Source organism: Belonocnema kinseyi, chromosome 2 (genome assembly GCF_010883055.1).
Source record: "Belonocnema kinseyi isolate 2016_QV_RU_SX_M_011 chromosome 2, B_treatae_v1, whole genome shotgun sequence".
In the NCBI taxonomy this organism is placed as follows: Eukaryota; Metazoa; Arthropoda; class Insecta; order Hymenoptera; family Cynipidae; genus Belonocnema; species Belonocnema kinseyi.
Window position 1 is genome coordinate 35,175,401 of NC_046658.1, and position 10,492 is coordinate 35,185,892.

At 31.9% G+C, this 10,492-nt stretch overlaps 2 protein-coding genes across 4 annotated transcripts in view; one reads left to right on the forward strand and one right to left on the reverse strand.

The window, feature by feature from the left end:
* The window catches only part of LOC117182676 (F-box/LRR-repeat protein 4), a 19,149-nt gene extending 15,016 nt beyond the window's left edge, over positions 1 to 4,133 (reverse strand). For both annotated transcript variants that reach the window (XM_033375782.1, XM_033375781.1), the window contains exons 1-2: positions 3,586 to 4,133; positions 2,674 to 2,767 (exon numbers count right to left, since the gene is read on the reverse strand). In XM_033375782.1, the coding sequence (XP_033231673.1) occupies positions 2,674 to 2,767; positions 3,586 to 3,807 (316 nt within the window). In that variant the 5' untranslated portion in view covers positions 3,808 to 4,133. The remainder of the gene's footprint in view (positions 1 to 2,673; positions 2,768 to 3,585) is intronic.
* Positions 4,134 to 4,274: 141 nt separating this feature from the next.
* LOC117182677 (glutamyl-tRNA(Gln) amidotransferase subunit A, mitochondrial) lies at positions 4,275 to 10,134 on the forward strand. 2 transcript variants are annotated; one of them, XM_033375784.1, is made up of 3 exons: positions 4,561 to 4,663; positions 4,734 to 5,009; positions 8,956 to 10,134. In XM_033375784.1, the coding sequence occupies exons 2-3, from the start codon at positions 4,763 to 4,765 to the stop codon at positions 9,984 to 9,986; spliced, it is 1,278 nt and encodes a 425-aa protein (XP_033231675.1). In that variant the 5' UTR covers positions 4,561 to 4,663; positions 4,734 to 4,762; the 3' UTR covers positions 9,987 to 10,134. The 2 variants fall into 2 exon arrangements, with proteins under 2 accessions (XP_033231674.1, XP_033231675.1); XM_033375783.1 differs by having other exon boundaries at positions 4,275 to 5,009.
* The last annotated feature ends 358 nt before the right edge of the window (positions 10,135 to 10,492 follow it).

The window sequence follows — 10,492 nt, forward strand, 5'->3', positions numbered from 1 at the left end:
ACGACTTCGTGAGGTTCTTCGCTTGGGGTGATTGCTAGAGAGATTGATCAGCAACCTGGGTCGGAGCAGTGCTGCGGAACGAACGTGTTATTTACTTAAATACCACGAGAATTCTGGATCAATCTAAAAATCTCTATCTCTTCCACATACTACTCCTTTCCCCTACCGAGTGAGTCACGCCTACCCCGAAAGGGAAATGGCTTAATGGTGTAAGTTGGTTAGACACTTGGACTTCACCTCAGAGGTCCGGGGTTCGATCCCTGAGCCGGTACCTCTGGAAATTTTTCAATGTACCTTTACCGAGGTTCTGGTGGTTCGGAACCCACCTTAAGCTGTAGGTTCCCCCATCGTGTACTTGACTGCAACCCAGTCCGTCAATGATGGGGTAAAAACCAGGCTTTGTCCAATATGTCTCGGCAGACTGCTCTCATCAGATCACTTGATTGCATTATAAAAATGCGTCTGCGACTGAGAGAGAGAGAGACCGGGAGAGCCCCGTGCAAAATGATCAAATAAAAATCCAACTCTAACCAAAAATGCCTTTCACATATTGGGCAGTATAAGCCTGTGACAACATTTCGCCACAGAAATGTGTTTTTTTTTTGTTTTTTTTTTTTCATAATAATTATTATTATGTAACCGTATGGACGTTTTTCGGCATTTTAACATATCAAAGAATAAGGGTTTAATTTTTAATTTACGAATTGTTTTAAACTTTGAGTTTGAAATGCTAACATTAATAAATTATTAAGTTTAAATGTAAGCAGTTTAGAAACCCGAATTTTAAAATGCTATTTTTTAAGACTGCTTTTTTGCTCATTCAAATCAAATCGAAACAAGATTGAAAATGTATATTTTTCATACTTAAATTTCACATGGCATAATTTTAAATTAAACAAAGTTAAAGGCTTCTGAATCTATATTTTACAATCTTAAATGCTTTATTTATAAAAAAGTTTATAGAAGCTTGTGACTTTTTCATATATTAATGAACGTTGGCACTCGAAATCGCTGTTTAAAATGTTTTAATTAAATATTTAGAACTCTTAGTGATCAGAAACTTCTACTTCCATTGGTTTAATTTGCAATTTAGTCCTAAATACTTTAAATAACAAAATTTTCAGCTTCAAGAACTTAAACTTCGAATTTTATTGACTAGTTTAAAAAATTTGTAACCAGGAAATTATTCCAGATTTTATCTTCGATTTTAATGGCTACCTTGCGAATAATATAAAAATTTGGGTTTACGTCAATCATTAGTGGTAATGGGGGAAAACATAATCTAACGATTACCGAATATAATATCACCGACATCAAAGTAAATTCACTGTTCAATTTAGAATGAATTTTGTCCATCATTTTGAGAACTTATATTTCAATAAACTAACAATTTAGAAAGTTGAATTAATAAAAACTTTTTCTATTATAAGATACATTTATGTGTTAATAATTCAGAATAATTAAAAATTGAAAACTCTTGATGAAAAAAAAAATATATTTGATCTCTAATATTAATTTTTAATTGTTTAATTTTATTCAATTAATCACAGCTTGACATTTTTAAATAATAAAATAATACTTTAATTCTGAAAAACTAAAAAAAAAGCCTAAATAATTCCCGTCGGACGAAAGTGCTGCCATTACGTGGCAAATTCCAAGTATCCGATTGGGAACAATTGAAAATGCAAAATGCTCAATCGTTGCCAATCGTTTTGGCACAATTAAGAAATACGATTCGGAACGATTGAGATATTAGTTATATTGTTTCTTATCGATCTCAATTGATTATTTCTAGAAGGGAGTACCTTCAGCGGTCTTTGTATAAAAATTTCATGCATGTGCACTATTTTGAAGTTAGGATCCGTTTTCAGCTCTCTGCCATTCCAATATTTTAGGTTTCTCTGGTACCGATGCTGCTGGTAGCCATTTAAAAATCATTTAGGAAATAAACTTTTTTTAAATGTTTACAAACAACGTTAGTTCCGGGACATTAGTTACTATGTTTTTTTGCTTGTACCAAGTTTTCGGTCAAAACTATTGTGTAGTTTGGAAGTGAATCCAGGGAGAATTGTAATACACATAACCTCACAATATACACACATTAATCAAACTGAGCAAAATAGATTTGTTTCCAATTTTTCCATAAAATAAGAGTTCGGGGACGTCCGTTAGCATGTTCGCTACTACTCACCAAATTTCAAAGACAAAATCTTTATTATTGTCGGAAAAAAGACGGGAGAACCTAATACTGGTAAAATCGATAATTTTCTAAGTATCATATGCCCTTAAAGGTGTTAAACTTTTGAGAGAATTGAATATCAAAATTAAAAACACCTCACAACGAAAATGAGACAGATTTCAAACTATTTATTATTGAAAGCGTTAAAAAGTTTAAGTGCAAACATTTGGAAGGTTTTGGATTGAGATACTAAATCTTAAATTGCTTTCGCATTCTCAAATTCATAAAATATAATGCCTGTAAATGAAAAACAAATACTTTAAATTAATTAAATTTTACTTAATAAAAACTGAGCTTTTTATTCCATAATAATCATTTACTGCGTTCCTTCCAGATGTTCGTAGGTATCCGCAGATAATAATATAATCATAATATATTTGAATGTAAGGCTTTTTCTTATTATTACGAGTATTCTATATTAATATAATATTTACCTATGTAATCATGGCTAACTGGTGATTCGTTGTTCTGTGGCATGTAATCAATCAATCTTGATCGAGCTTCATCCCACCATTTCCCATAGGTTCTCTACGAATGGAAGGTACTAATTTAATGTAAAGTAGTTTAAACTGCAAACATTATATAATTCTCAATCGTTCAATTTTCATAGCAGACTTAATTTTTTTCTGAACTACTTATACATGAATAAATTAAAGCATAATGCATAGATAGCATTTTTTCTTTGAAGATAAATTTTGAAAAGTATATCTTCTGAAAAAACGATAGTTTTTTTAATAATCAGCATACAATTTCATAATATTGTTAATCTTTAATATAAGTAGGAATTATCTAAAATACATGCGTTACTAACTTCTCTAACTGGAAAGAAAAATCATTTGTATTTATTTTGGGGCATTTTTTAGTGAAGAAATTAACAGTTGCTTATTGCTATTCGTCTTCTTTCATAATTATCAAGAAACAATGTTGATTTCTCTGTGATTCCTTCTTTTCCACACTTATATATTTTTCTAGTCAAATTAATTTTCAAAAATTGTTGCAGAAAATCAGAGTTATTACAGACAAGTCAAAAGTATTTATTTAAAAAAATTGATCGATGAAAATTCGAAGTTAGTGGAACATTTAAAACGTGTAGGACGAACATTTGTAGATTGATAGAACATTTCGTTAAGACAGTATATTAAAAGTGCTGTGAAGATTTAAAAAAACGCACTGTCTATGGTTATAGAATTTTTCTTAAGTTTCATCCCTTTTCCAGCTCGTCCAGGACTAGAGTTGGGGAAAATTCCGTAATCATAGACAATGCCTGAAAAAAGGCTCTTGAGAACTTGAAAAATCAATTTTCCTACTAATAGAATCGAACTTCTTTCTATAACACAAAAACTCACCATCACGAAAGCTTGCGGGAAATCTCCATAATCCGGAAATTTGCTTGGATTTCCAGCGATGTTGTACGCAGTATACGAAATACTAATGTTACTTCCATACTGAGAACTAAAATCACACACTTCTTTCACAAACTGTTCGACAAAAACAACTGATTCTTCCTTTCCTCCGCCCTTTCCTTTTACTGGCACAAGCTCAAGTTTAGTTTCGTCGCAGGATACCATGTCATTTAATTATTGAGCACTTTAGATTTGTTCAAAGTGCTACTGCTTCTACTAAAATGCAATAATAAACACCTAAGCTATGTCCTTCATCATAATAACAATTCGTTGACTGCCTTTTGCTTTGATCATCAAATTTTAATTATGTCAAGTCTTAAGGAATCTCATTAAAAAAAATGTTGACTGTGCGAGAAACCTTTGTAGCTGAAGCATTTTATGGAAAGTACGAAGTTTAGTGAATTTTTGACTTGTTTTTTAAATATCACACCAAAATATCACTTAAGTTGACGTTGGAATAAACGACAGACCTGAATTGTCACTTGTCAGTCTTCGCTAATCGGCGCCATATTAATGAAGACAGCTGTTTGGCGATGCCAACGCCACCCGCGACCGTAGCAAAAATCAGAACTTTCTTGCAGACGATTTAAAATTCCGCATGCTTACTTTCGTGGAAAAAAAGTAAACATGCGGATCATGTAAATATGGTGGATACCAATCATCAATTTTTGCTTGGTCGTTTCAAAATTTATTTATGTTGTGCAATATTGTATAAGTATCTGCAGTTGTGTTTAATAAGTAGTTATTGTTTTATTAGTTGTTAATTGTCGCAGTCTTGCTCATTTCTTAATTGTATAAATTTTAGATTTAGGGGTTAGGGAGTAAAACTGGAGAAAATATGAATAAAATACTATTTTCTTCGATTAAGGAAGTGAGTAAGAAGATAAATTCAGGTGAAATACGTTCGTCTGAAATTTTAAAAGCTTCGCGAAAGTTGATAGATACTATTAAACCCCTAAACGCTTACATCAGTATAACCTCAAAATTAGTTGATCAAGAATCCGAAGAGAAGGATGAAAAGGTGGAAAATAAAGCCACTTTGGGTGATTTACAAGGGATAACAATCGCGATAAAAGACAATTTTTGCACAGAAGGTCACCCGACAACATGTGGCTCCTTGATGCTTGCAAATTTCGTGCCGGGTTATGATGCTACTGTGTGCAGTCGTTTAAAAAAATCTGGAGCGATTTTGACTGGAAAAACGAATCTTGATCAGTTTGCCATGGGATCTGGAACAGTTGACTCGTTTTTTGGACCGACGAAGAATCTTTGGGGTTCTGAATTCATGGATTATTATTGTTTTGAGGAGAGAGAAATGGGAAAAAGAAAGGGATCGTCATCTAGTGGTGATAATTGGTATATTGCAGGTAAATGTAGTATATTTTTTATAATCTTATTATACAAATTCACACCAACATCTATTTAAAAAATGTTATTTTTTCCCCAAGTTTCAACGTAGTACCCTGGACATTAAAATTAAAAATATTCGAGCTTTAAAAGAAAATTAAGGCATTCAACGCTATTCGAAGTAGTCAACCCGTCATTGTGTTTTTAAATATTAAAAATTCTCCCTGAATACGAATCTCTCGAGTATTTTTTTGAGAGCGTGATTGTTTTTTGCTTAAGCAATTTCGCTATTTGAACAAAATAATGTTTTCTGAAATCATTTTGTTCATCTTTGAGCAAAACCAGACTTTATTGATTTTAACACTTTTTTCGAATGACATATTTGCAAAAACTGTCACTCGAAAACTTTAAATTTGAACACTGTCTGCACTGCCAAAAGAAATTTTTGTAAATATACACTGCATTTTTGTAATTGTACCAAAACCTGTAATATAACTGCGTTCAAAATAGTGAACTTCCAACTGTAAAAAGTAAAAACACCACATTAAATGTAGTGCTTTTACAAAATTTTGGAAAAGTACCTTTCTAAAAGTAGGAAATAATTTGAGTGAAATTATTTCCTATTTTCATAGACGTAAATTCCCAAAATGTTGTACATACAAAATGCACTACATTTAATGTGGTGTTTTTACTTTTTACAGTTAGAAGTTCACTATTTTGAACGCAGTTATTTTACAGGTTTTTGTACAATTACAAAAACGCCGTGGATATTTACAAAAAAAAATGCTGTACAGTTCGCGATAAAGTTTTCCAATATCACACATTTTTATATTAGTCTGGGCAAAAAACGATAACAGCAACAACATAATCATACACAAAAGGTAAATTAGAGTTCCTCTAGGGAGAGTTGTGTCACGTTACCCCCTCCACTAGCCGCCGCGAAACCGGAATCGGAAATACGTAACGAAGCGCGAAACATTTTAAGTATTCTTAAGAAGAGGTTATAAGTCATTATATATTTTCGCGTATAGTGATCGTTTTAAAATATGTTTTTTTAATGAAGAATATAAAGAAAATTTGTTTTTTCTGGGTCAACTAAGCTACGTTTGATACTTTCCAGGAAATAGATTAAATATACAGATCAAACTAAGCTACGTTTGATACTTTCCAGGAAATAGATTAAATATACAGATCATTGCACCCGGTTGTACAAAATTGCTCTTTCGTCTAAGAATTTGTAATCGAACTAAATCAAAGAAAAAATGCATTGAAAAGAAATATGATAGCAAAAGCATGGCTATGCATATAACTTACCAATAAGAATTTAGGTTCTTAGAGTTCTAAACTTGAAAGAAAAATGAACTATCTTCTTTCTTAACTGCAATTTGTCTTCCATTATTACTTTTATAGTATAACTTATAAATTTGAAATGTAATTTCAGATAAACGATCGCATTCAGCATTAATTCTCTGTGATATTTATTGTATAATTAAACAAATTTGAATTGAAATATAATTCCAAACAAATCAGCAGTAAAAACTTTTCTACTTTATACATGTAATTTACATTTTAGTTGTATCATAAATCCTCTCTGACGTTTTACCTATTGTTCTGAAATGAAGACTTATTTGAAAAAAAGTTTCCAGGACTAAAAAAACATTACACACACCTGTTGTAAACAAAGGGTTTTCTAACCTCAAAAAAATACTTCTTTTATTTCTGATTTCTCAACTCTGTTTTGAAAAATATTACATTAATGTGATCTTTATGTTGGTCTTCTCTATGATTGAATTACATTTATTTTTATTCGAAATAATTTAATCAAAAGGTGTTGAAGAAAAAGCCATAATCTCAAAATTCAATTTCTTTACTTTACTTCACAAACAATACAATTAGAAAATTTTCCCCATGTTTTGTCTAATTTTAATTTTCTTTTCGTAAAAATTGAAAATTTTAGTATAAAATTTGATCTAGCCCATTAATTAATTAACATTGTAAAAATCCATGTCATTAAAAATATTATTTTTTACATTTTAATAATCTTAAATGAACAAATCTAAATAATCATTATTGTTATTCTACTTACTATCTATTACATGTTACAGCCTTTATCAAACAGTCTTAAATAATAGTATTTTTTTAAAATGTGCATGAATATGATTTTTTACTTTTCAAACATCATTTATTATTACGCCTACATAATTATTTTTATTATATTTATTTACTATTCTATTAGTGCCTGAACATTAAATTTGACTTGAAAGTCACGCCAATTTCAAAACATCCGATTCCGCTTTCGCGGCACCAATCAGAAGCGGAGTAAGTGGTGACACAACTCTCCCTTGAGGAACTCTAAGGTAAATCAACCGCAGTCGTTTGTTTCTCTCTCACAATATTATTATATTACTATTATAGTACTATATTAGACAGGAATATGCAACCGCCATTCTGGTTCCTGAACAGTTCGCGGGAAACAATGCGATAATCATATCGTATAGTTTAATTAAAATTAAGTTCAGAATATGAGAAAAACGGTCTGCTGCAGTGCTCCGTTTTGTAAACATAGAAGCGAGGATAAATTTAAACTTTACCGTTTTCCATTAGGGCGAAGAGAAAGACTGTCAATGTGGATCATAAATTGTAGACGCGACAAATGAAAACCGAATTTAAATTCAAGAATATGCGAAGTTATTACTAATATTTATAACTATCACAATATAATTCAAATATAGTGGGTCTGAAAATTATGTTTACATGTAATTAAATCGCCTATGAGCAGTTTTTTGATATATTAAAGCGAAATGAAATCCAGAAGAAAGTAAGGTTAGGAACCTGGTTTTCTACAGAAGGACGCATATTAACCCACGCAAATAAAAAGGACGTATGATGTGAAATATAAATAGCTTTCATAATAAACTCTTGAAAACGTATTGTCGTAATGTTTGAACTATAGTCTATTATTATTTTATTATTTGTTAATATTAAAAAAAAAATCATATGATTATAATTTTAGCGCACGCCTATTTATAAATTGAGTAAAATTTCGTTTGCCATAATAATTTTTGCAAGAGCTACTTTTTGGCAAATGTGTGGGTTAAAAAATCATATGGTCGAATTTAAATATTTCATATATTATATCACGTAATTTTATTTATAATTTATGTTTTGATACCAATGCTAAATTTGAATCGATTATCGCATAAAATCGACGTTACGTAACGCAGTTGATGTTCCCTCCTCCCATGTAACACTTCGTAACAAATCGCCCCCCCCCCCCTGGCGCGTCACGTAATATGTGAACGACCCCGAAATAAAAAAAGGTATAGGATTCAAATTTTTTCTAGGAATATTTTTTGTCCAATTTTGTTTTAAAAAATAATTTTTCATAACGCTCTAATTTGAAAATTGCTCGTTCGACGGAAAAAGTGTTGCAAGCAAAAAAGTCTGGTTTTGCTCAAATATGCTGAAAATTATTTTCAGACATATTTTGCTTTCATAGATAAGAAAACTGTGTAAAAATATGATTATGATATGGCCTTAAAATAAAAAATAAATCAGGTTAAAAAGTGAAAAAATGTTTTAAAATTTAAAAAATGTCACAAATTGAAGATTTCAAACTAAAAGTGTAAAAGCATCTCAGGGAAATAGAAACTAAACCTATACAGATATTAAGGTCATCTGATGGTATGCGAATTTGGGAATTTTTGAAAATTTTCTCAAAAAGGGAATTTCGTACTATTTGAGGAACATTATTTTATAACTTCAAAATTATAGAATCACACTTGTGCACTAAAACGCCAGTGGGAATCTATTAAAATGTTCTGTGTGATAAATCGCAACAGTAATTTGCTGATTAACAATAATGTCGTATGCATTTTTAAATCTCACAATCCTTATAAAACAAAATTCTTTTCTGAAAATATGTTATTGTTGTAAACTTGTGGGAATATTTTTTAAAAATTTCAGGAGGTAGCAGTGGAGGCTCAGCCGTAGCAGTTGCCAGTGGAACTTGTTACGCAGCTTTGGGATCCGACACTGGTGGTTCGACTCGAAACCCAGCTTCTTATTGCGGATTAATTGGTTTAAAGCCTACATATGGATTAGTTTCTCGCAATGGGTTGATTCCCTTAGTAAATTCCATGGATGTTCCCGGTATAATCACAAGAAGAGTCGACGATGCTTTGTTAATATTAAACGCGATAGCAGGTCCAGATTCTTCAGACTCTACAACCTTGAAGGAAGACTATTCTCCAATTTCTTTACCTGACAGAATTGAGGTAACTGGATTAAGAGTCGGAATTCCAAAAGAGTACCGTTTGTCAGAACTCAGCAACGAGGTAGACGTCTGTTGGCAAAATGTAGCGCGGATCTTAGAGGAAGGTGGTGCCAAAATCATTCCAGTTTCTCTTCCCCATACAGAATTGTCAATCGTCTGTTACTCTGTTTTGAATCAGTGCGAAGTCGCGAGCAATATGGCACGATACGATGGAATTGAATTTGGATTTAGAGCAGACGAAACTTTTTCCACGGAAGAGTTGTTTGCTAACACAAGAGGCATGGGATTCAATGATGTTGTTAGAAGTAGGATTCTGGCAGGGAACTATTTTTTGCTTTCAGAAAATTATGAAAATTATTTTGTCAAGGCGATGAAAGTGAGGAGATTGATAGCGCAGGATTTCGAGGCTGTTTGGGATGCTGGAATTGATATTTTATTGACGCCTACCACTCTTTCGGATGCGCAGCTGTATCGGGATTTTATAAAAGCGGACAATCAGACGCAGTGTTCAGTACAGGACTATTTTACTCAACCAGCTAATATGGCTGGTTTACCTGCTGTGAATGTGCCCATTAGTCTCTCTAAAAAAGGCCTGCCACTCTCTTTACAATTAATGTCTCCGATTCTTCAGGAACGTCGATTACTAAGTGTTGCAAAGTGGATTGAAGAAAGTGTACACTTTCCAAAACTTTTACTTCGGGACTCGAATTTGCTCGTGTAAGATTAGAGTATGTAATCTGTAAATAAATTGTTATATATGAGCGGATGAAAGTAAAAACGGGACATATAAAATTTGGGAGTAAAAACGGAACATACATTTTTCGGGGTAAAAAGGGAACAAACAAATCTTCCGAGTAAAAACGGAACAAAATTTCTTCCGGGTAAAAATGCTACATACTGATTCTCCGAGTAAAAACGGAACAAACGAGCGCGTGGCTGGAGGGAGGGGATGTACGCACAACTGTTAGGTGGGGATAGAGGCTCGAAATGTGCCCAGCTTTGGATTATCATTTGATCAAGACTCAAGAGTTCCAAATCAAAACAATAACAAAAAAGCAAAATACAATAGTTTACAAAAATAAATGATAACCGCTATTCTGATTACAAATTTCATTAATCTAATTATTACTTTTGATGGAAAAAATCTACATTTTTACTAACTGAAAATCAAAGTTTTTTGGAAATATAAATTACAATTACTCAAAGCGAAATATGAACAAAACTGTG

Bases quoted from the DNA above. Each gene is read 5' to 3' on its own strand.
- LOC117182677 (XM_033375783.1), top strand. From the start codon at position 4,481: ATGAATAAAATACTATTTTCTTCGATTAAGGAAGTGAGTAAGAAGATA. The intron at 5,010-8,955 runs GTAAATGTAGTA...TAAAAATTTCAG, and splicing joins TGATAATTGGTATATTGCAG to GAGGTAGCAGTGGAGGCTCA.